This window comes from Lonchura striata, chromosome 35 (genome assembly GCF_046129695.1).
Source record: "Lonchura striata isolate bLonStr1 chromosome 35, bLonStr1.mat, whole genome shotgun sequence".
In the NCBI taxonomy this organism is placed as follows: domain Eukaryota; kingdom Metazoa; phylum Chordata; class Aves; order Passeriformes; family Estrildidae; genus Lonchura; species Lonchura striata.
The window spans coordinates 4,082,128-4,107,630 of NC_134637.1; the positions used below are offsets into that span (position 1 = coordinate 4,082,128).

A 25,503-nucleotide genomic window follows, 5' to 3' on the forward strand; every position below is an offset into this window, starting at 1 on the left:
GGGGAGCAAAAAAAAAGTCTATAACTGCACAGTTTTGCATGTATGTGTGCCTAGTAGTTTCGAAATCAGGAGTAGGTTTCTTAAGGCAGCAGATGGCACAGTGGCCTGTTTGCCAAGCCAACACCCTAGGTGAGAAAGCTTACTGTGAGGGCTTTTGCAGCAGCTACCCATGGTAGAAATACAGACACTACAATTCTCTTCCCTTTGTTCCAATTGGAAATTCAATCATCACAATTTTCATTGAATTGAACATATGATCTCTTTTTGTGGGCCAATTCACTATTCTGTCTCCAATCCTGCATTAATGTGCAGTTTGGGGTGAGGGTGGCAAGCCGGCCAAGGGTATATGGACCTCCTTGGAAGTGTGATGGAATTCTGGACCACACTCAGTCTTCACAGATAAGAAACACTCCCCAGGGGAGTTGCTTGGGATGACATGAGGACAAAGACAGTGTGGCACTGGTGTAATGGCACCAATATACTCAATTGTAAGCTTTTGGGACAGGTGTTACATCTTTCCTATTAATACACTGAGTATAAGTAAATTCAGACCAAAGTTGATGTGCTTGTTTAGAAAAGAAGTAAATGCAGAATGTGGCTTTGGAAGACCCCAGTAAGTCTAATTCCTGAGGTTCCTGTGGTGCATGTGGTAAAGTCTTTGTCCATTCTTCCCAGCTATCCACCGGGACTGGGTCTCTTACCTGTGAAGGGGCAGTCATTCACTGTTAAGGGTATTCCTACTAGGCATGTCAACAGTGGGTTGTCCCCCTGTTCTTTTGAGAGTTTTAAAGTTCTTCTAAAAGTTTTTTATGCCTTCTGACATTTCCATATTTCTACTAGAACTTTCTCACATTGTTCATATAAACAATGATTGGTTGCATTCTTCTTTGTGGGTGGAAGAATTAATGGACTGTCAGTTTGACCAGTGGTTGGAGAGGTGGCAATTTCATCCTCCAATCCACTGTCACTTTTGATATTCTATATATAGTGGAGTCAGAAAATAAAATCTCACTTTTGGTTCTTTTCTTCCCTCTTTTACATAATATGTGTCTGTTAGTTATTTTGTGTCGTATTGTGACAGTGGGTTGTTTATGTTGCCCATGGACAGGCACATATTGTCTTGTTGTAAGATCTTGGTGACCCTACAACCTACAGGGTTGTGTGTCCTGGTTGTGGGATCACCCAGCCAAAGGCATGAGGCATGGTGAATATCATCCATAACATCAATTTGACAGTGATTAATGGCCTTCTCTTTGCAGGTGGCATCATCTTCTTGGGGGCTTGGGCTACCTGCAAATAAAACAAATAACATCTTTGATGCCTGTGTACCTTCATAATATTGTATCTTTTTTGGATGGTATTGAAACAACTAATAACACCTTCATATTTCATTAAGGCTGGTATATACTGTCAACAGTATAGAGCAACATCTCTGGTACAGTTTAACAAGTCACATAAACTCTTCGCAGGAGATTCTGGTAAGTATGTTCAAGTAGAATGCTATGTTGTCTAGATTGGGGGTTGTAGTGTTGTCAGAGAGACTTGTGTCTTTCATTTCCATGCTTCCTTGGTGTTTGTTGTTGGTGATCCTTGTTTGTCTTTTTGCTGTTTCTCAGGAGCCAGTTTCTTCACCTAGATGAAAAGCTTAATGTTTTTAGCTGGGATCCACCTTGGACCTGATCCTGTAGAAATACAAGCATACCCTCTCCCCTACATTATTAAGGAAAAGGGGTCCATAATCTGTTTTGTTTCAGGGATTTTGATCAACACTAGTTGTTTTTCTTTTAACTGAGCTTGGGTCGAATTAGAGAAGTGACGGAGGATCAGGGGAGTAGGCTCCATGAATGAGTTGTTCAAAAAATGGAAAACATCAAGGGCCTTTGCCAGTCTCTCAGCTGGAGATATAGTCTGGACTCCCCCTTTCTGTTGATAAAGGATCTGCTTAATGGAGTGATGTGCCCTCTTGATGATGGACTGTCTGGTGGGGTTATGGGATATGCTTGTGACTTGTTGTACACCCCATTGATCTAAGAATTGTTGAAATTGTTTGGAGGTGTACACAGGACCATTGTCTGTCTTTATTTCTTTTGGAACACCCAAGGTGGAAAAGGCTAACATACCATATTTGGTGACATCTTTGACTTTTTCACCTGAGTGTTCTGAGGCAAAGACTGCTCCTGAAAACATATCTATAGATATGTGAATGTACTTTTTGTTTACCAAAAGAAGCATAGTGTGTCATGTCTGTCTGCCAGAGCTAGAGATTCTGCAATCCTTAGGGGTTGACTCAACTTCTGATAGATGAAAGGGGCTTGGATTGACCATTGGGACAGGTGGTGACAATTGTCCTGGCTTGGTCTCAAGACTTTTTAAACATTTGAACTAGGGCAGGCACATTTTGATGGAAGAATCCATGACTTATTTTTGCTTGTTGAAAAATATTTGCAAGGTGTTCTGTGTTGCAGATGATAGATAGATATGATTGTTCTCTCAGCTAGCCGGATGTCACTTCTGCCCTTAGATGAGTCCTGGAGTGAAATGGACTGTTCCATCCCACCCCCCAAAAGATTGTATGGCTCATCCCACACCTCTGTACCTGCCCCTAAAACATCAATGTCTGTAACCCCATTGGCCCATGCCTTGTCCCGGCCCATCTAGGAGCCCCTGAAAAGGGAGCTCCGAGGGGCCATGCGGTCTCTTGGACTTCCTCCCTCTCTTAGAACCTCTCCCCCATCTTGGACTTCCTCCCCTCTTGGCCCTCTCCTCCCCTCTTGGGACTTCCTCCCCTCTTCCCCTCCTGGGGCTTCCCCTCTCCTACCGTTTGTCTCTCCCCTCCCCCGTCCTCTTAAGCCTGGCCTCGTGCTACAATAGCACGAGGCTCAGACCTTCCTACACCCCCAATAAACCTCTTTCCCCAAGAGCAAGCTTCAGAGATCTCTGCCTCCCTCCACCCCCACCGTGCAGGAGCATAATCTTCCCACAGTTCTGTGCTATCATTGCCAAAGAATCAGCTCACCTATTTCCCTCAGCTATAAAACCAGGGAGATTGGTGTGTGATCAAGTGTGCGTAACATAATAAGGACTACCTCGATGGAATAACATATAAACTAAGTGAGAAAGTACAGTTTGTGGTTGGAATCTTCTTTTAGAACTGAATTTTCTGCCCTCTGAACTACCCCAGCCATTCAACATCAAGGACAATCCCAGAACCCTGTAAGAACTCCAGGAACTTTGTGGGAGCATCAGCTGGGTTTGTTCTCTGCTGGGAATTATAACAGAAGACCTCACATTGCTGTTCCAGCTTCCGAAAGAGGCTTCAGAAGCTGCTGTTCCAGCTTCTAAAAGAGAGCTGCAGGGTGGCACATTGCTCAGTGGCCCCTACTGGAAAACCTGTGGTGACTTAAGGATTTCTAGATGAGTCCCCCACTGGGACAACAGATCCCGCCCCAAAGCGTGACAGGTGCCCCTTTCATGAAAGATCTGATGGTGGCAGTCCTACCTTCTGGGCCTGGAAACAGATGGTATCTCAACACCTGAAACTTCTTGTTGTTCCACCCATAGCTGAAATAACCCCTGAAACTAGAACCACAGGCCATTCTTCTGGCCACTTGGAGTGTGAAGTGATAGTAACCTCTGCCCCGGTATCCAATAGTCCTGATAGATGCTCCCTTAGGCGCACTCTACTACTAGTCTGTCATGGCCCATAAACCTATTCCACATTACAAGAGGACTGGATGGATTTTCCATCCCGATTTGAAGGAGGTGAGCTTGTGCAACCACCATTCCTTTTGGTATAAATATGGGAAGGTTTTTAACACATTACCTGTAATGATGTTACAGTTAAAACTTCAGGTATACTGGTCAGGCCTTCCATGCCCTCTCTAGTGCCCACTAAAATCAAAACGTCTCTGGGCACGTCTTGTGGCCCATACTTGCCCATCAGAATTTTGTGACTGTAGATGTCATCAATTTGAATGGAAAAAACACTTACCAATTGCCTTTGGGTCCCTGGCATGACACAGGCCAAGCTCCTCTGAGGAGATGGGCCAGTCCCAATAGACTGGACAAGCTCTACATGTTGATTTGCTATCACTGATGGAAATGTGGGACAGAACGACCTTGTATTTGGTGTCATTGCACAGGGTTGCTCTGTGCTCTGCTGGGAGTTTCCTGAGGACTGCTGGTGCTGCTGGCTTCAGCAACATTTCAGGCAATTGCTGTGCAATGAAGGCTTGGTGGAAAATGAGAATTGTTGTTATTCTTGTATTTACAGTCTGTTGCCACATGTCCAGCTTCCTGCAGTTAGAACAGTTTCCCCTGCCTTTATTATGTTCTGTATTGTGGGAAAGTGCTTTTGCTGCAAACAGTGCTTCCATTGCACCCCAGCTGGTGCCTTGACTCCTAGGCTGGAGTCACGGTCTGACACTGCTTGGTGGATGCAAGTGTCGACCATCTGAGCGATGGTCAGCTATGGTTCAAGGGGGGGGAGGGTATGCAGAACCTTTTTGCAGTCAATAATGGCATTAGAGAAAGCTAATTTGCGAATAAGTTCATCTCAGACCTTTTGATTGTTTAACTGTTTTTCCAGTGCTTTCATAAGGCAATCTACAAACTTTATATAGTTCTTATCCAGGCCCTGGCAAATGTTGGTGAATTCAATGTGGGGAGTAGAAGGGTCAGGTGTTTGGAGGAGGGTGGATCATGCAGTGGCTTTGAGATCTTCCAGTACTGACCAGGGGAGGACTTCAGCCTGATACTGTGGTCTGGTATAGTCTCCTTCCCCAGTAATGTGGTCCATTGCAAGATGTTGTTGCCCTTCCTCCTTAACATAACCTTTTAGTAACTCATCAAGTTTATTTATCCACAGTCCTTTCCACAAAATAAACTTGGCAGGTGACACTATAATTTTCATACACTGTTTTAAATCATATGGTACAATTGTGTGGGTGGTAAATGTTGCATCCAGCAAATTGTTCAAATAGGGTAAACTCCTCCCATAATCTAATTCCTTTACTAGTAAATCCTTTGTTTCCCTGTGGAGAATAGATTCCCATTTAGGTTTTGTCCCCCGCTTATAGTGCACAGGTGCTACCTGAATCTTGGATACCATCTCCCAGTCCTCCTCCTTTGCGTCTTCTCCACATCCTCTGCCTATAATCCCCAGGCTCATCCTCACTCTCACATAAGCTATCACTCTCTTCCTCAGTGGGTCAAGCAGGTCTACTGGCAGAGGTATGGGCCTTTCTGGCAACCGACAATGCCCGGTGTCAAAGGCCTTTGGTAGCCAAAATGTCTACTTCTGGTCGGTGCCACATTTGGTTCCACTGACATGGGAACTGGAAAAGCCTGGACTGGAGGAGGGACCCAGAAGAGGGAAGGCGAAGCTGGCGTTGGAGAAGAGTTTTCTGATGACAGAAGACAGACCCGACATAGGGGTGGAACTTGATATCAAGGTGGGACCTGTCACAGGGGAGACACCTGGAGTAAAGGCAGGAAATGGAGATGAAGGCAGGAGAGAATCTAAAATGGCGGTCTCTCTCACAGAAGTGCCACCATCTTGTGGTTTTTAGGAAGGGGGATTAGGACTAGGGGATGCAGGAACGTAAGCAAAGGAAGACCTCAGGGCAGCATGGCCACTACCACCCTGAGGAGAGGACAAAAAAGGAGGGGAGATGGCAGGCGGCAAATGGCTCATCTATGCCAAAGTGGAGGCTCCATCTCCCATCCTGTTCTTAGGGAATGTGGGTTTGGGAACGTGGAGGGCAGATTGAACAAACCAGTTCAAAGGGTTGGAAGCAGGAATTCATTAAATGATCCCATAAATTAAATTAAACAATAGACAAAATTTGCAAACTTTCAACATCCCTTCTGTGTGTAAAATATAAAGCTTTTCCCCAACAGCATCCAAAACTAACTGATACACAGAATCAACAGATAGCAGGAAAATACTTAAACAACAAGTGAACAAAACATTCTAAACTCCCCTCAGAAAACTAACTCCTCTCTAATTTTAAAACTTCCCAAATGAAATGAACAGGGTTTATGCCTTTATTAGTGTTCAGCTCTTTATTAAAAAGTCAGCTCGGCAGGGGAGTGTTGTAGCTTCTTCCGGTAGCCGAAGGGTGAGAAGGCTGCAGAGTCTATCTCTGGAGTCTCTGTGGCACGCTGGGAGCCAGAGGTGAAGAGGTGTCCAGTCTGCATCTGAAGTCCCCATCAGCAGACCATCCTCTTTCCCTTCCTCCTGGCACACTGGTAGCCGAAGGGTGGGGGGATGTGCAGAGCCTGATGCCAAAGTCCAGCAGCAGCTATCCCTCTCCTTCCTTCCTGGTAACACCAGGAAGAGTGTCTGATTTCCTTGCGCCTGCTTCCCACATCCCAGTCCAGTCTGTTCCTCAGCAGGTTATGGTGACAGGTCAAACACAGACTAGGGATGGGGTTCCCTTTTCCCCAACCAGCACACCCATCCAGCCCCCTCCACTGTGCCCCTCTTTTTCATTTTGGCGTGTTTTTCATCCCCAAAACCCCCTCCCATGATTCCACTGGCTTATTTTGCATCCCAGTCCTAGTTTGGGTGGGGGTGTAGGTGATTACCAGGAGCAATTATCTAATTAACATTTCAATGTCCGTACTTAGCTTGAGCTAAAGTGTCCCAGCCAGGCTGTTTTGTTCATAACACCAAAACTTAACAAAAACATTCTTTTCAGCTCGGGACTGAATATTTCCCATAGCTGGTCCCAATGGATGCCCGCCCACAGGAACAGAAAATCAAAAGCCCAAACCCCTGGCAGCTCTCTGCCACTCAGTCACTCACTCTCAGTCTCACGGCTGCAATCTTCAGCCAAGGTGATCTTGTGGGGCTGTCATTGAAGTTGGTCACAAAGCCCTTGTGCTGTGTCTGTGCTGCTGAGCTGGGCCGGACTCCTGACACAAAGAACTCCTGGCAAGGACAGCACTGCAGAGAGACAGCTCTGACCAGGAGCAGCTCCTGGGCACAGCCCAGCAGGGCTGGGGCACTGCCTGCAGCCAGCCCGGGCACAGCACAGATGGGTTAAACTAAGCCTGGGCTGGGAGCACACAGCAGAGCTCACTTGTCATAGGTTCATAAGTGAGTTTTCTCGAGAAGTTGTGGTCACACTAATCAGTCGTCAGTTTTGAATACTGACACTTAGTGTAACCACTGAAGACCTGGACACGCCTCTGAAAACACAGGGGGTTAAAAGCAGAGAATGCCCAGGGGAACACTCTCTCTTTTGTTGCAGTTAGTGAAGAGTCCAGACCTCCCCTGCCCAGCAACTGGCTGGGTGGGGGAAGGGAAGTGTCCTAGGGTGATGTTATGGTGATTGTATCCGCAATCATGTGTTCTGTTTATGCTTGATGTTATGTTCTGTGCCTTCAGGACTGGCTTCAAAAAGTGAAGGTTTGTTTTGTCTTGTTATCAGCAGGCTCACCTCCCCCTAAGGTCTGTGTCTAGGAGAGAGGATAGGGCTTGCTTACTTGCTTCCTGGCTTGCTTTTGCTTTGCTCTCACTCCTGCTTTTTTGCTTTTGCCCTTGCTTTGCTTATTAGTTTGTTTAGCTAGGCACTCCATTTTTTTTCCCCTGGGCTGTTTTTTCTTTCCCTTTCCTGAATACCATTTGAACCTGCTCCAGACTGGGACCTGAGAAACACTGAGAAGCACCAAGAACCTGTGTTTTGTGACCTGCAGCAGCCATCCCCAGCACCGGAGACCGAGAACTGGATGACCACTCCCAGGAGAGACTTTCTGAATTTGTCATCTCTTCAGAGTGGTGAAAGAGTTTTTGTCATCTGGTGTTGTTCTTGTGCCAGGGAGTGTTTCTGTCTGTTAAATAAACTGACACTTTTTTTCCACTTCTCTCTAAGTAAATTCTTTCTAGACCAGGTGGGGGAGAGGGGCCATGGGGGTTTGCTGTCTGGTGGGGCTCCTCCTGGAGGTTTTCTCCCAAATTTGCCCTAACCCAGGACAAATATTTTGTGTACAATGTGGGGCTTGAGAAAGTGGAAAAAACTCTGTTTTAATTGTATTTTGATTGCAATTATTTGGTGTTGGTATAGAGCAGTTAGTAGCTATGTTCTCTGAATTCATATTATCTCTTGGGTGGAGGCTTGCATGTGTTTCTGGTCCCTAGTGTTTTTTGAGGTCATCATACCTCTATGGTTCCTAGGTTTCTTTTCTTATCCAGAAATAGCTCTGGTATTGTCCCTAATACACAGTTTTTGCAGCAGAGGGGCACTGACCAGAATATCCATTGGGCTGGGCTTGGGTGTCATGGCTTGCAGGGGGTTTATAAAGGTGCTGGAGTCTGTTCCAGCAATGTATGGTTCATGGTTTTGGTTGTACAGCCAGTTTGTTAGAGGACAAGCAGGGGATGAGGTTTTTCAGCCTTTGCTTTCCTTCTTCTCCTCTGAATTTGTTACCTCCCTATTGGAGAATGTTGTGTTTCCCCTGACTGTTAAAGAAACCATCTTCCTGGTGTTTAATCTGGTAAGCTTTCTCTATACAGTCTGCAGTCTCTCTAGAATGAGGACTGAGATTTCTAGAGGGGCTGAAGAGACCTCTGACCCAGGAGTATACCTAGGTGTGAGAAATCCTGAGTGGTGTGGGAAATGGGAGGATATGGGCCAAATATTAAAGGAATTTTCTGACCCTATAGCCTGTGTTATAAATTGAGGCGAATAATTTGATTCAGCCTGTTAAGATCAGTTAATAATTTTATTAATTACAGCAAGCAATAGCAAGCAAAACAGTGCTGGGTTCAGCTGGGAGCCTGGCTCCGCCAAAAGCTGACAACCTTTCTTCTCTTCAGTCCCTTTTTATCCAGCACAAGTGGGGGTGATGGGTTTCCTTCCACTATGGTTATCAGTCCCAGCAGTAGTTTGTTTGACAAGTGGAGGCGATGGATCTCCTTCCACTGCGGTTATCAGTTCCAGCCAGTCCTGCAAGATCTTTCACAATCTTTGTTTGCGGTTACCAGCCTTGCCCAAGCCTGCAAATTCCATGCCCCAACCCCCCAACCCTTTTATCCTAATTTCATATTTTTGATGAACAAACAATTCAATGCAGTTTCTCACATTCCCCATTTCATCTTTTATCATTTTGTTCATCAAATCGTTTTATTTCTTGGTGGGCTAGAATCAAAGTATCTTCTACCTCAGGATCTCCAGGGAGAGTTTCATATTTGGCTTTGATTAGCATCAGGTGTGCTGCTTCTAATCTTCTTTTTACTATTCCAATTACCTTGTTGAATATACATGGGCCAAATGTTAATCCTAACACTAATAATATTAAAGGACCCGCAATTGTAGATAGCAAGGTAGTTAACCAAGGAGAGTGATTAAACCAGGTCTCATACCAGCTCTGCTGGGTCTCTCTTTCCCTTTTCTCAAGTCCTGCTTTCAGTTTTGTCATGGTGTCTCATAGCACCCCAGTGTGGTCTGCATAGACACAACATTCTTCCCGGAGGGCCACACACAGTCCTCCCTGTTGTAAGAATAACAGATCTAGTCCTCTTCTATTCTGCAGAACTACTTCCGATAAGGACCTTACTGATTTTTCTAATGCTGATATTGATTGTTCTATACGTTACAAATCTTTGTCTACAGCAATCCTCAGGGAATTAAACTCCTTTGTTTGTTTTACTAGGGAGGCTACTCCTGTACCGACACCTGCTCCCCCTGCAAGCATTAAAACTGCCACTGTAAGTGCAGTCAAAGGCTCTCGTTTTTGTATATGGTGTTTTGGGATGTTTTTTACATTATACATATTTTCGTTGGGGTGATAGATAATTTTTGGAATCACAGCTACCTGTATACAATAGTCAGAGGTTTCATTAAATATTTCTAAGGAAATGCAGGGGGTGAATCCTCCTTTTGAGCAGATCCACATGGTGTTTTTAGCGGGAACTAGCCATTTAGCTGGAATATCTTCCTGTTTAGCTTTAGTAACAATCTCACATAAATATTCCAGGTGTGTGGGTATTCTACATCATCCCCTTCCTGTTATTGAAGCCAAAGTCATTCCTTTACCCCGGGAATCTTTCCAATTACATTGCGGGGGATTGCTACCATTAAGACGTCTCGCTTTTTCAGATATCCCTACAGCTTCGTAAAATGGAGGCCTAATATCAAAGCAGAGCCAACAGTGTTCTGTTAATTCTGGCTGAGTAGCATTTAAGACTTTATATACTCCCTCAACTAACTTCCAGAGAGTGTTAAACCGGGAATCCCCACTTGGCGGTGTTGTAGGAGTTGTAGTTTGGCTATCCGTTATCAGGTTCCTAGCTGTTAAATCTCCAGCTATTACAGGATTAGAGCCCACAGCCTGTGTCTCTGCTGGTACAGGCCCCTTCTTTATGATAAATACGCTCCCTCTGTCTTTTCCAGGTTCCAAATATCGAAAGCCCCATGATCTTCCCAACATCTATCCTGGGTCTATGGGCTCAGTTATGTTTAAATGCACAAATTGGCAACTCCCTTTCCACCCGCCCAGGAAGGCACCACTAGAATCCTTTTGTGGAGGTGTACACCCATAGGGTCCCCATGATACTTTAAGAAATTTATCTCCTGCTGCCTGCCAGTCTGAGGCTATTGTTTCACACCCCCAGTACCCACAGAAATATTCTCCAGGGTAATTGCAATACCCCTTTCCTGGGTTCGATGCTGGACACATGTAAAATCCTGCGGTATTAAAACAGGGCTCTACAGGGGCTAGTTCACATATCTGTGGGGTAAAAATAGGGGGTCCAGATGTTATCTGACTCCGAATTACCCTGCCATCTATTCCAGTTAGCGTCCACTTAAAGGGCTGGTGCAGAGCCGGGGAACCCTCCCCTTTATGTATAATACAAAGCATTAAAATACTTATAATCTGCCAATAAGGGTGGGGTCCTGACCTTGTTTTTATGGCATAATATCCTGTTTTCCCTTTTTGGGTTTGTTGCCTTTTTGGTGTTTCAGAGGCAATCAGACGGGTTGTCCAGGGGAACCTAGTACTCGGTTGGCAATAGTTGGAGCATTTCAGCATTATTCCATTGCGGGGGGACCTGGCTTTTTCCCCTCTGCCTCGCTCGCCGACCCGGTTGCTTCAAGCCGCGAGGTGAACTATGGAGAGTTTTGTGGAAGAATGGCTTCGTGAGAAAGGACATGACTACATGCAGTTAGTGAAGTAGTAGCTGAAAATTGCACAGTGCAGCAATAGCAGATGTAGCAATAATATCTTATGTCCTTGGCTAAGCTGGTTCCCAACAGTAGAATGTTCAGCAAAAAGATAAATGTAAGGGAAAACAAAGCAAGCTTAGAAAGCTCCAAAGGCGGGGTTGACCTGTTTTTCATACACCAATGATGAGCTTAAATTTTGCAATATGCATGAGCTTCATTATAACGGGTATAACTATACATGTGTGCTTGAAATAAACTGAGACTTGTTGACATTATAGAATGGACTTGTCTCCCGTCATTTTTTCCACAGTGAACCATCTTCTCGGCAGCAGCGGTACTCGCCTGGGCGTCCCTTCCCCTGCTCCTGCCTAACTTCGCACTGTTCCCTATTTTTATCCTTGACTGGGGGTGGGTCACACGGGACCCCCTTTAGTTCCCTCCGACAACACCCTTTTATAATTTGGGCAACTTTTGTTTCCTGGATGCACTCCTTTTGTGTATATTTTCCACCAATCCTCAGACTCAAAACGAACCCACTGTTTTTCCAATTCCCCTAATTTTAACACAATTTTGGTTAACTTTCGTTCAGCCTTATAGCATTCCGTACAGACCCCAGTTGGCGGCCTCCCCTTTTGGCAATGGACCCACCACCGTTCTTGGCAAACTTTACACGCAAAGCACACAAAAGGATAACAATCACAATCTACCTTATTACAAATTATCAAATAATCACTAACAAGCAGGTAATCATATCCCTTTTGTTCCCCTTTGTGATCAACTTGAATGGTACACACAGAGTTCATCGGTTTTTCTTAATAGTAACCTTCAAATCCCCAGGCAGGCTGGTCACTTTCCACTGGTCATCTGTGGTGATCGGACCTTTAACTCGACTGGCATGTGTCCACCCCTTCTCGGCTGTCCATATCGCAGTTCCTGTGGTAAGCAGAACAACAAAGGGGCCTTCCCAACGTGGGGTTAAAGAATTTTCTTTCCAGGATTTAATAAGCACGTTGTCCCCTGGTTTGATTTTATGTATTGTAATGTCTAAAGGTGGCCTCTGTGTCAACATCCCTTTTTCCCTCAATTCCTGCCTTCGGCTCATAATTTGTATGATATAATGCTTAATCTGGGAATCCTTCAAGCACGGATGGTCTGTAGGGGCTTCCATATCATAAGGCATTCCAAATAGCATTTCAAATGGGGAGATTCCTACATCAGTTCGGGGTTGAGTTCGAATATTTAATAAAGCCTGAGGCAAACATTTGACCCATGACATCTTGGTTTCTAGCATCAATTTTGTCAGTTGTTTTTTTATCTCCCCGTTCATCCTTTCCACTCTCCCCGAGCTCTGTGGATGCCACGAGTGTGATATTTCCACTGGGTTCCTAAGGCCATTAAAACATCTTTTGCGACCTTAGAAGTGAAATGAGGTCCCCTATCTGAGTCTAAATATTCAATTAATCCACATCGGGGAATAATTTGTTCTAGTAACACTTTTACTACGGTGTTTGAGATGGCTCGGGCAGTAGGATAGGCTTCCACGTAATGGGTTAAATGGTCTACCAGTACCAATAGATATTTATATCTCCCCACTTTCGGCAATTCTGTAAAATCTACTTGTATGTGTGAGAAGGGTCTTTGTGCTAGTTCCCTGCCGCCCATTGGTCTTTCTCTCAGTTGTTGTTTATTCACTTTTTGACAAGTTAAACACTGTTGAGTTACCTGTTTTGCAAGGTTATAGACTCCTATACACATATATTTTATAGCAAATTGATCAACCAGAGCTTGTGTACCCCAGTGGGTTTTCTCATGGATTGCTTGTAGGACCCTCATTGCCATCCCTTTTGGGTGTACTTCCCGCCCGTCGGGCAATACCCATTTGCCTTCCTCTTTTTCTCTTATCCCCATCTGGCCTAATTTCTCCTTTTCTTGCACAGTGAAGGCTAGTATGTAATCAATAGGTCCATGACACCAGCAATGTTTCTTTCGAGGGGTATCACAGGCACATTTTATTGAGTCTATCCCATAGTATTTCCAGCAAACCCAACACGGTGGATCTTCTAAGTCAGCAATCCTCTCTCCTTGTGACAAGCCCTGTACATGGCTTTAAATTCATCAGGGCTGCTCGTTTCGCTTCCTGGTCTGCCAAATTGTTTCCTCGTATCAAATTTCCAATCCCTGCTTGATGTCCTTTTACATGGACAATGGCTATTTTCTCTGGCCTCCTCAAGGCTTGTAATACCTGCCAAATCAATTCTTTATGTACCAGCCTCTTTCCCTGTGAGTTAATAAGTCCCCTTTCTTCCCAGATTTTTCCAAAAGTATGAACTACTCCATAGGCATATTTAGAATCAGTGAAAATAGTCCCACTTTTCCCTTCCAATAATTTTAGAGCCCTAAACACCGCATATAATTCACATGCCTGGGCTGACCAGCTGGGGCTAAGGGGACCAGATTCTACTGTCTTAAATGTTTATTATAGCATACCCGGATTTCCTTTTCCCTTCCAGAACTCGAGAGGACCCATCTACATACAATCGAGTCCCTTCCTCTAGCTCTTCTTCCTCAAGATCCGGCCTTATTTTTGTTTGTTCCTCTATTTGTTGAAAGCAATCATGTGTTAGTTCTGTAATTGGTTCTCCATATAAAAACTGGGCTGGGTTTTGCAGGCTTGTTGTTTCTATACTTAACTTAGGAGAGGAGAGTAGGATGCCTTCATACTTTAGGAGTCTGGCAGCCGTTATCCATTTGTCAGCCTTCTGTTGCAAAACTCCACGAATGTTATGGGGAGATAAGACTTTTAGCTCACTTCCAAAGGTTATCTTCCCAGCTTCCTCTACCAGGAGAGCAGCAGCCACTATAGCCTGTAAGCATGTGGGCCACCCCCGACTAACGGGATCCAGGAGTTTGGAGAGATAAGCTACCGGTTTCTTTTTTCCAGCCCAATCCTGAGCTAACACACCATATGCTACTCCCTCATTTGCACAAATAAATAAGTAAAATGATCTCTTTAAATCTGGAATGCTAAGGACTGGGGCATTGACTAGTTCAGTTTTTAATGCTTCTAATTGATCTTCATCATTGGTGCTCCATTTCAATAACCCATCATTAGTTAATTTTTCATATAAAAATTTAACTTTTCCACTAAAATTTTCGATCCATTGTCGGCAATACCCGAAGAGTCCCAGTAACTGTCGGACTTGTCTTTTGTTCTGTGGGGCCTGTAGGGAAAGTATTCCTTGGATTCTATCAGTGTCCAATTTCTTGGTTCCCCTTGTCAACCAATGCCCGAGATATTTGACCTCTTCTTCTACAAACTGCAATTTTGACTTAGAGACTTTAAGTCCCTTAAGGCTTAAATAATTTAGGAGTTTTATACTTTCTTCCCTTACTTTTTTCTCCTCTTTCCCTGCAATTAATAAATCATCCACATATTGTAGTAACACCATCCCTTCCCCTAAAGAATAACCTTCTAGTACTTGTTCCAAAGCTTGTCCAAACAGATTTGGGGATTCTGTAAACCCCTGGGGAAGAACTGTCCACCTCAATTGTTGTTTTCTATGTGTATCTGGATCTTCCCATTCAAAAGCAAAATAATCTCTAGAAGTTTCCTTAAGGGGACAAGCCCAGAAGGCATCTTTGAGATCTATTACACTATACCACTGGTTTTCTGGGCCAAGTTGACTTAAAAGGGTATGTGGGTTAGCTACCATGGGGAACCTTTCAACGGTTCTTTTGTTAATTTCCCGTAAATCATGTACTAACCTATAACTACCATTGGGTTTCTTTACTGGTAAAATGGGGGTATTAAAAGGGGACATACATGGTTCTAAAAGTCCCTTTTCTAAAAGCCTTTCTATTTCTGGTTTCAGTCCTTGCCTCCACTCCTTAGATATAGGATATTGCCTAATTCTGACAGGTATCTCTGGGTTCCTAATAGTTACTTCAAAGGCTTCAATATTTAATTTTCCTACACTATCAGGGGTGTACCAAACCGCTGGATTAATCTTTTTCTCATCCTCAGCCCGGAGAGGACACAATTTTACTGTCAGTTCTCCCTTACTAATCTCTATACCTATCCCCAGTTCAATCATCAAATCCCTTCCCAGTAAATTATAATCTGCTTCTGGTACTAATAAAAATGACCCAATTCCTAATTTGGAGTTACTTTTAAGAGTACATCCTTGATTACAGGTACTCCAAAGGGTTCCCCTTTGGCTCCAATCACCTGTATTATTTCAGATGAAATCTTACACCCCTGGGGAAGGGTCTGGACGGTCGATCTTTCCACCCCTGAGTCCACAAGGAACTCATATTTTTGCTGCTGGGGACCTATTTTTAATTTTACCAGGGGCTCTGTTCTTTCTCTTGTCCCCAGCAGATAGAGCCCCTGACACCCCTAATCTTCCTTAAACTGCTTTCCATCAGCCATCCTTTGTCGGCATTCCCGCTTCATATGTCCCTTTTTCCCACAGTAAAAGCAAACAATCCTATCTCCTCCACCTTGTCTTCCTTCATGCACCTGTCAACCAGCTCCCCTCAAACCTGCTGGGTGACCACCACCCCTTCTTTGGGGAGATTGCCTTTGTCCTTCCCTTACAGCTGCTAACATAATCTTAGACTGCTTCTTGTAGTTCTCATCCTCCCTCCTAACATAAACCTTCTGAGCCCCCTACAGTAACTCATCCAGCCCCCTTGCTTGCCACCCTTCTAACTTTTCCAACTTCTTTCGAATATCCACCCACAAGTTTACCACAAAATGAACTTTCAAAATGAACTTTCAACAGTGTCTCTCCTTCAGGAGTGTTAGGGTCCACCCCTGAATATAACTGAAAAGCTTTTCTCAGCCTCTCCAACCACTCAGTTGGATCTTCATCCTTCTTTTGTTGTTCCTTGAATGCCTTTTGTACATTCTGTCCACGAGGGACAGCCTTCCTTATTCCCTGTATTATTATATTTCGCAAATCGCCCATATGGGTACGGTGTAACGGGTCTTGATTATTCCACTGGGGATTCTGTAGGGGCCATTTAGTATCTGCTAATGGTCCCTGCTGATATTCATCATCCCAGACTCTCATGCCAGTTTCTCTGATAATTCTCCTCTCTTCTGCAGAAAACAAAATCCCTAACATGGATTGCATCTCCTCCCAAGTATAAATATTAGGTCCCAAAAATTGATCCAACCGCTCCGCCACCCCTAAAGGATCTTCTAACAAATGTCCCACTTCCTTTTTAAATTCCCTAACATCCCCCGAGTTTAATGGGACGGATATGTACCCTATTCCTAGAATCTGGGCAGGCTGTCCTGGTTGTGCAGCATTTGGGTTAGGCACCATTCCCATTCCATGCTCTCTAAGGGGAAATATACCCAATTCTTGCTTTCCCTTTTGTTGGGTCTGGCTTCGGGTTACTCGCCGAGGACCCTCAGGGATATTTTCCTCCAACATTTCACCTTCCGGTCCCTCATTCTCCGATAATTCTTGGGTGGGTGCCAAGGGACCCGGGTGGTCGATTAGCGAAGGTTCCGGGAGGGGGCGTATAAAGGTTGTGGCGGTGGAGGTGGCAATGGAAGAGGTGGGGGTGGTGGCGGTATGTAGGGAGGGGGAATGCCTGGAGGTAATTCAATTTCTTTTGACCTCTTTTTCTTCCCCTCGATATTGAGAGCAAATAATTTTGCCCTTGTCTCTCCTCTTATCCAGAGGGCTGCCTATTCACTTTCTTCTAGATTAAAGGGTTCTTTTGAATTAACGTAAATATTTAAGGCCTGACAGATCCAATCCTCAAAAGACCCAAATACTGGCCAATGTAACTGATCCCCTCTTATTTGTTTCCCCCACCAGACTTCCATGCAGTAATGAGCCATTCTTACTTTATCTTTTCCCTTCCTAGAAGGAAAGGTATTCCAATATTTAATCATCAAGCCTAATGGACTATCCTCTGGAATATGGGGAAGTTTTACAGGGATTCCCCCACCCATGGGTTCAGCAGGCTTGCTTTTCCTCTGACCCATCTTCTGGAGTACCTTCTCTCACACACACACTTGCTTCCCTCAATTCATGGCCCAGTCCGTCGCCGGATATGGGAACCGCACTACTATGAGGTCCGCACTTGCTTGGGGAGTCCGAGCTGCTGGCTCCCTCTCATACACCATACTCGTCACACTCCAGGGTCCCCACCCCCGACCAGGCGGTCCCGTTCTCCCAGAACAGGCCTCCTCCGGACACCAGGTCCTTCGGAAAATACTTACACCATCCGGTATCTTCGCCCGGGGCTTCGTGCACAAAGATTAAGGGGGTAGCCGGCAGTTCCTTGCTTGCTATCGGATTTAGGTTTGTCGGTCGGAGTCTGGGGAGGAGTGTCCCCGTAAGGCCACTGTTAAAGCAAAGGCAGTGGGGCGCCTCCTCAGGAGACCTCCTCTCCAGGTGTTCTGATCTGAGTCACGGCACCAAATTTGTTATAAATTGAGGCAAATAATTTGATTCAGCCTTTTAAGATCAATTAATAATTTTGTTAATTACAGCAAGCAATAGCAAGCAAAACAGCGCTGGGTTCAGCTGGGAGCCTGGCTCCGCCAAAAGCTGACAACCTTTCTTCTCTTCAGTCCCTTTTTATCCAGCACAAGTGGGGGTGATGGATCTCCTTCCACTGCGGTTATCAGTCTCAGCAGTAGTTTGTTTGACAAGTGGAGGTGATGGATCTCCTTCCGCTGCGGTTATCAGTTCCAGCCAGTCCTGCAAGATCTTTCACAGTCTTTGTTTGCGGTTACCAGCCTTGCCCAAGCCTGCAAATTCCATGCCCCGACCCCCACCACCCTTTTATCCTAATTTCATATTTTTGATGAACAAACAATTCAATGCAGTTTCTCACAGCCTGGGACTTTCCATGTGAACAAATTCAGAACCCAGCTGAGGTGGCAAAGTACCTGAAAGAGAAGTGCCATGATAAGTCTAAGGAGGAAAAGATCATTGCAGTGGTCTGGGGCCCTGGCATGTGCTTATCGCACCCTGCTAGATACTATAGGGCAGCAGACAGAGGAAGGGGAGCAGGGAGATAAATCAGCAGCTATCCCAGTCACTCAGGCTGCAGCCAACAGCCCAGGCTCGAAGCCAGCAGCTAAACCAGACAGTGAGCCTAAGCCAGCAGCTAAACCAGACTGTAAGCCTCAACCAATGGCTGTTGCTACTAGCACGAGAAGTGGAAAGGGCACAGAAAAGACCAATTGACCAGTGGATGATGATGATGATTATGATGCAGGAGAAGGACCCTCAATGCCTCCTTACATAAAATCAGGAGTCAAAGCAACTGGCACAGATCAGAGGCCAATATTGAGTCCTTTTCCCTAGAGGACCTTCATGGCCTAAGAAAGGATTACACTTGACAACTTGATGAGTCTGTAATTAGTTGGTTGGTGTGTCTTTGGGATGCTGCAGGCAAAGCTATAATTCTGGATAGCACTGAAGCAAGACATTTGGGATCCCTGTCAAATGATCCTGTCATTGGCTAAGGAATGATGAGGGAGGCTAACCCTCACAGCCTCTGGGCACGGGTTCTGGAAAGTAGCACAAAGATACCTGTGTGCAGATGATCTTTATATGCAGCAGACTCAGTGGAAGACTATAGAACAAGGGATCCAATGTCTGAGAGAAACGGCAGTGGCAGAGATTATCTTCTCAGATGACATAACAACTAGGAATCCAGACTTGGTACCATGTATATCTTTGATGTGGTGAAAACTTGTATGGCTTGGGCCACATGAATATGCTTCTGCTCTAGCAATTATGAAGCGGGATGAGAGGGATGAGACCATGCTTGATATGGCAAAGAAGCTCCAAGCATATGCAGATGCTGTACATGGCCCAACACATGCCAGAATTGCAGCAGTGGAAACAAGTCTGCAGAAATTAGAAGACAAGATAAAGGAGCATCATAAGAGACTCAGGGAGGAGATTAAAGAGGACCTTCTCCAAATCTCGGCAGCATAAATTAGAGGCCCTGATATTCAACGCAGACGCCCAGACGGGGAGAGAAGGTACACCCCATGAGCTGAGCTGTGGTTCTTCCTGCATGATTGTGGAGAAGACATGAGGAGGTGGAACGGAAAATCTACTGCTGCTCTGGCACAACGGGTGTATGAATTGAAGGAAGGCAAGACTCAGAGAGGAAATTCCGGCAAAAGGGAAGCAGATCCAGTGGCCCGTAACTGAACTGCCATATATGATGATGATGATGATATTTTTGATTGCCTTGAAGGAACCACTAAGACACGTGCCTAAGGAAAGAATAACCAGGCTCAGAGGGGCCCTGCCTCTGGCCAGGTAGAGGTGAGGGAAAAACGTGGTTTTTGGGCTGTGTGGATTCATTGGTCTGCAACATATGAACCACAAAAATATAAAGATTTGGTTGATGCTGGTGCGCAGTGCACATTAATCCCATCAAGACATGGAGGGGCAGAATCTGTCTCTATCACTGGAGTGACAGGGGGATCACAGGATTTTACCTTGGTGGAAGCTGAAGTGAGCCTGACTGGAAATGAGTGGAAGAAACACTATTGCAACTGGCCCAGAGGCCCCGTGCATTTTGGGCATAGATTACCTCTGAAGCGGGTATTTTAAAGACCCAAAGATACTCAGGTGGGCATTTGGGATAGCTGCTGTAGAGACAGAGGGTGTCCAACAATTGAACACCTTGCCTGGACTATGAGAAAACCCATCTGCAGTAGGACTCTCGAAGGTGGAAGAGCAACGAGTACCAATTCCCACTTCGACAGTGCATTGCTGATAACTCGAGATGTTGTGGTTTCCATCCACAAAATTATCCATGAGCTGGAGAGCCAAGGGACGGTTAGCAAAACCCACTCACCCTTCAACAGCCCCACTTGGCCTGTGCGTAACTGTGGACTATCGTGCATTGAATTAAGTGACTCCACCATTAAGCGCATGCTGGAGCTCCAGTACGAGCTGGAGTCCAAGGCAGCAAAGTGGTATGCCACTATTGATATTGCCAATGTGCTTTTCTCCATTCCTCTGGCAGCAAAAGGCAGGCCTCAGTTTGCTTTCACCTGGAGGGGCGTGCAGTGCACCTGCAACCAACTACCCCAGGGTGGAAGCACAGCCCCACCATCTGCCATGGACTGATCCAAGCTGCACTGGAAAAGGGTGAAGCTCCAGAGCACCTGCAGTACATCGATGGCATCATTGTGTGGGGGAACACAGCAAGGAAAGTATTTGAGAAAGGAGAGAGGATCATCCAGATTCTGCTGGAAGCTGGCTTTGCCATTAAGAAAAGTCAAGGGAGAGAGAATTCCTAGGAATGAAGTGGCAAGATGGATGGTGTCAGATTTCCACAGATGTCATCAACAAGATGACAGCAATGTCTCCATCATCCAACAAGGAGACACAAGCTATTCTAGGCGCCATAGGTTTTTGTAGAATGCACATTCCTGAGTATAGCCAGATTATGAGTCCTCTCTACCTGGTCACCTGCAAGAAGAACACTTTCAACTGGGGCCCTGAACAGCAGCAAGTCTTTGCCCAGATTTAGCAGGAGATCGCTCATGCATTAGACCTTGGCCCAGTCAGGACAGGACCAGATGTGAATAACGTGCTCTGCTCTGCAGCCAGGAGCCATGGTCTGTCCTGGAGCCTTTGGCAGAAGGTGCCTGATGAAACTCGAGGCCAACCACTGGGATTCTGGAGTCAGAGCTACAGAGGGTCTGAAGCCAAATATACTCCAACAGAGAAGGAAATTTTAGCAGCCTATGAAGGAGTTCAAGATTCCTCAGAAGTGATTGGTACAGAAGCACAACTTCTCCTAGCACCTTGACTACCAGTGCTGGAGTGGATGTTCAGAGCAAATGTTCCCTCTACCCACCATACCATCAGTGCTACATGGAGCAAGAGGATTCTTCTCATCAAACAGCATGGCTGTATTGGAAACCTGAATCACCCCAGGATTTTGGAGATAATTACAAACTGGCCTGAAGGTGAAAACTTTGGTCTCACTGATGAAGAGGAACAAGAGACATGTGCTGAAGAAGCGCCACCATATGACCAACTACCAGGGGAAGAAACACATTACACTCTTTTTACTGATGGTTCTTGCTGCACTGTGGGAATGAAGCATGCCGCTGTGCTAATCTCAAGCCCCCTGGCTTCTGCTGCCCAGCAGAGGCATGGTCAACTGCAGGGGTTACTCCCCTGGATCTCGAGGAGAGTCGGGGAGCAGCTAAGGCAGAAAGTTACACTGTCTGCCTTGTTTAGAAGAGAGGTGGCATCTGAGAAGGTAATAAGGGAGTCTACTCAAGGCTGGGAAAACAGTTTCAGTTTTAATCCAGGCTCCGAGGAGCTCCGAATTACAGAGTATCCAGCAGCCAAAAGTGGCCTCGAGGCTTTTGCAACATCTTAAATACTGGGGCGGTAACAAGGGGAAGGGAACGCCCATTGACCAATGGGGGGATTTGGGGGGGGTGGAAGGCGAAAGAATAAACAGATACAAAAAACAATGGGGGAAACCTAAGGGAGGGACCCGGGCCCTCATCCAATTCCTCCATGCCCAGGGTAGAAGATTCGGGAAGAATGGGATGGGGAACTGAGTGGGTACCAGGGAGGGGAGGGCAAAGTGCCTAAGAATTTTCAGGGAGATTGGCACTGAGGGAATGTTGGGAAAACTCAGGGTGGAACCATTGGGAGAAAATGGGGGGTGGAGGAGCAAACCATTACAGAATTGTTACAGAAATAAAAACAATACAGCAGAAGCAGAAGTGGAAAGCAGCTGTATGGAGCCCCATATGACAGGTTACAGAAGCTACTGAAGGAGAGGGTGGATCAAGTCAACTCGCTGAACTCAAAGCCGTTCAACTGGCCCTGGACATTGCTGAAAGGGAGAAGTGGCTAAAGCTCTAGCTCTACACTAATTCATAGATAGTAGTCAATGCTCTGTGGGGGTGGCTGGAGAGATGGAAAGAGGCCAACAGGCAGTGTAGAGGAAAATCAGTTTGGACTGCTGATAAGTGGAAAGACATCGCTACCAGGGTAGGGATACTACCTGTGAAAGTCTGCCATGTAGATGCCCATGTCCCCAAGAGCAGAGCCAATGAGGAACACCAAAAGAATCAGCAGGTATATCAGGCTGCAAAGATAGGGTGTCAAAGATAGACCTAGATTGGGAACACAAGGGAGACTTATTCCTAGCTTGATGGGCCCATGATGCCTCAGGTCATCAGGGCAGAGATGCCACCTACAAGTGGGCACGAGATTGAGGGGTGGATCTAACCATGGACAGTATTTCTCTGGTTATTCATGACTGTGAGATATGTGCTGCCACCAAACAGCCCAAGTGAGTGAAGCCCCTGTGGTACAGTGGGCGACGGTCCAGTACAAGTATGGGGAGGCCTGGCAGGTTGACTACATCACACTGCCCCAGACACGCCAAGACAAGCACTGAGTGCTCACCATGGTAGAAGCCACTGGATGGTTGCCTCACGCTACTGCCTGAAACAGCATCCTGGGCGTGGAAAAGCAAGTCCTATGGAGACATGGAACCCCTGAGAGGATTGAGTTAGACAACAGGATTCATTTCAAGAATGGCCTTATCAACACCTGAGCTAGAGAATATGGCATTTAGTGGTTGTACTGAGACCAGTACTGAGAGCTCTCTGGGACCGAGACTGAGACCAAGGTCAGCACCAGGACTGGCATTGCTCCAAGATCTCTCCAAGACCGGCACGGGGACCTGTACCTGGATGGGTACAGGATGTACCTATGGGACCTCTGTGTTCACTCCAGAGAGCTTTGGCTGCACTGCAGGGTAGGATCGCCTTTTCGCATCATTTCAGTGCAGCCGTCCTAGTTCATATGATCCCAGTTTGTATGACAGTCTGTAGGGCCTTGATCCATATGGTCCGTCTGTGCAATCCCAGTCTGTAGGATTCCAGGCCATATGATCCCAGTCTGTATGGTCCTGCATGGCACACACTCCAAGCATCTGGAATTCCAGTTCCCAGCAAGGAAAAATGTTCCTGCCCTTGAAGGCAAAGCTCTTAAAAAGGGGCTGGAAGGCAAGTGCAGCAAGATCCTACAGTGACATTTCCATTGACAGCCTTCATAACTTCATCCATGGTTGTAGCTCCTGCATTGGGAATGAAATCAGGGCAGGGCCTTTGGTGGCAGCTGACCTGGCTTAAGGGAGACATGGAGAGAGAAACAGAGCAGGCGAAGAGAGGCGGGAGAGAAAGGAGGACACAAACACAATCAACTGAGAAGGTGGCACTCTGAAAACAGAACTGCAACTGACTGAAAATGAATGGGACAGAAATCACTAATTATGAAAGTTTTATTCACTACCAAATACATCCCACCCACTCAATTCCACACTATGGAGGCTGGTGATCCAGAAAGATAATAGCTTACTGCGCTCCCCTTGAGGACCAAGCCCTGAACTAGAAACTCTCTGGTTAGGGTGAGCCCCCAGAAGCCCTTGCAAGGTTGTTAATTCCTCACACCCCATTGGCCTGTCCCCTTTGTCCCACCCCTTGCTTTCCCCATATAAAACAATTTCTCCCAGGCTCCTCAGAGCTCTTGTCCCCGGTCTCCTTTGTAGAGTGCCCCGCTCTTAATCAAGACTTGCTCTCTACGAACTCCATACAAGTTCCCATCTTCATGTTACACATCACTCGCTGGGCTGAAGAATAGGACATGCCTCTGCCTCTGAGCTGTCTTTCCCTGGACTCTTCCTCAGGAAGGTCGCAGCACCCTCACCATCCAACACCACCCCAGCACCTCACAATCCTGATCCCACCACTCCAAATTTGGATCCTAATTCTCCCAATCTTCTTCCAACTCCTGCTCACCCTGGCAGCTGTGAAATCAAGTAAATTTCCCACTTCAAGTAAGTGGGATAGAGTGTTTTTGAGGTGGGAACAAGTGATTTAGAGATGGGATTGAGCCCTTAGGGGTTAAAATTCAGTTGCTTTCACTGAGATTGAGTTGTTTTGAGGAGACAGATCAATCCCTCTTGGCCTTTAGAGAAGAGGGAACAGTGCCTAAAATCCCCCCAGAACCCACAAATCCTCCAGAATCTGTCCCCAGACCTTCAATTCCCTCTCAAACACCTGTGAAATGGTGGGAATTTAGACATCTTTGTTCAATTTATTGCTTTTTAACCCTGTTTTGGCTCTTTTTATGGGATGAAGATGAATTACAAGAAAATTAAGGCCAAACGAAAGGATAAGCATCAGCATCCAGCTATCTTTCCAACATGGATCACAGAAAATTTGGGTCACCACATCTCTTCCCAATGTGGGTTCTCCAGTGGAGGATGGGGTTACAGCAGCATACAAAGCTCTTCCCGCAGTTGGGGCACTGATAGGATTTCCCTTACCGGTGGCTCCATTTGGTGTTGGGTCAAGTGAGAGCTGTTGGAAAAGCTCTTTCCACACTGAGAACACTCGTGGGGCCTCTCCCCAGAGTGAATGCGCCAGTGCCTGATGAGGTTGGAGTTGCACTTGAATCCCTTCCCGCAGTCGGGGCAGCGGAAGGGCTTCTCCTCCATGTGAATCTGCTGATGCTCAAGGAGATGGGAGGTAATCGGAAATCTCTTCCCACACTCACAACACTCTTAAGGTCTCTCCCCAGTGTGGATCTTTTGGTGGATGATCAACTTGGAACGCAGACTGAAGCTCTTCCCACATTCCCTACACTTGTTTGGCCGTTCCCCAGTGTGGGTCCTCTGGTGCTGGATCAGGATGGGCTTCCGACTGAAGCCCTTCCCACATTGCCCACACTTATAGGGCCGTTCCCCAGTGTGGATCAACTGGTGCCTGATCAGGGTGGAGCTCCGTGTGAAGCTCGTCCCACACTGCCCACACTTGTAGGGTTTCTCCCCAGTGTGGATTTTACGGTGCTGGATGAGGGTGGAGTTGTCCTTGAATCCCTTCCCGCAGTTGGGGCAGCAGAAAGGCCTCTCTTCTGCGTGAATCCGATAGTGCAGGAGGAGATTGGAGCGGGTCTGAAATCTCTTCTTGCATTTATCACACTCATAGGGCCTCTCTCCAGTGTGAATCTTTTGGTGGACGATCAGGGCACCCCGCTGCCTGAAGCCCTTCCCACATTCCACACACTCGTATGGCCTCTCCCCAGTGTGGATTGCCTTGTGGCTGATCAGGTGGGAGCTCCTCCTGAAGCTCTTCCCACATTCCCCACACTCGTAGGGCCGTTCCCCAGTGTGGGTCCTCTGGTGGCTGATCAGGTCAGAGCTCCTCTTGAAGCTCTTTCCACACTCCATACACTTGTGGGGTTTCTCCCCATCAGGAAGCTCATGCATCATTAGGTCC

General features: G+C 46.2%; 1 protein-coding gene and 1 long non-coding RNA gene across 2 annotated transcripts in view; one reads left to right on the forward strand and one right to left on the reverse strand.

The window, feature by feature from the left end:
- Positions 1-7,295: 7,295 nt before the first annotated feature.
- On the forward strand, positions 7,296-7,868 carry LOC116184724 (uncharacterized). Its single transcript, XR_004149439.2, has 2 exons — positions 7,296-7,417; positions 7,649-7,868. It is a non-coding gene; the product is annotated as an uncharacterized LOC116184724 (long non-coding RNA).
- An 848-nt stretch (positions 7,869-8,716) lies between these two features.
- Positions 8,717-25,503, reverse strand: part of LOC110482560 (uncharacterized) — a 51,835-nt gene continuing 35,048 nt past the window's right edge. Inside the window, 2 exon segments of the mRNA XM_077789589.1 lie at positions 8,717-18,096; positions 24,552-25,484. Of these exon segments, the coding sequence (XP_077645715.1) occupies positions 18,025-18,096; positions 24,552-25,484 (1,005 nt within the window). The 3' untranslated portion in view covers positions 8,717-18,024.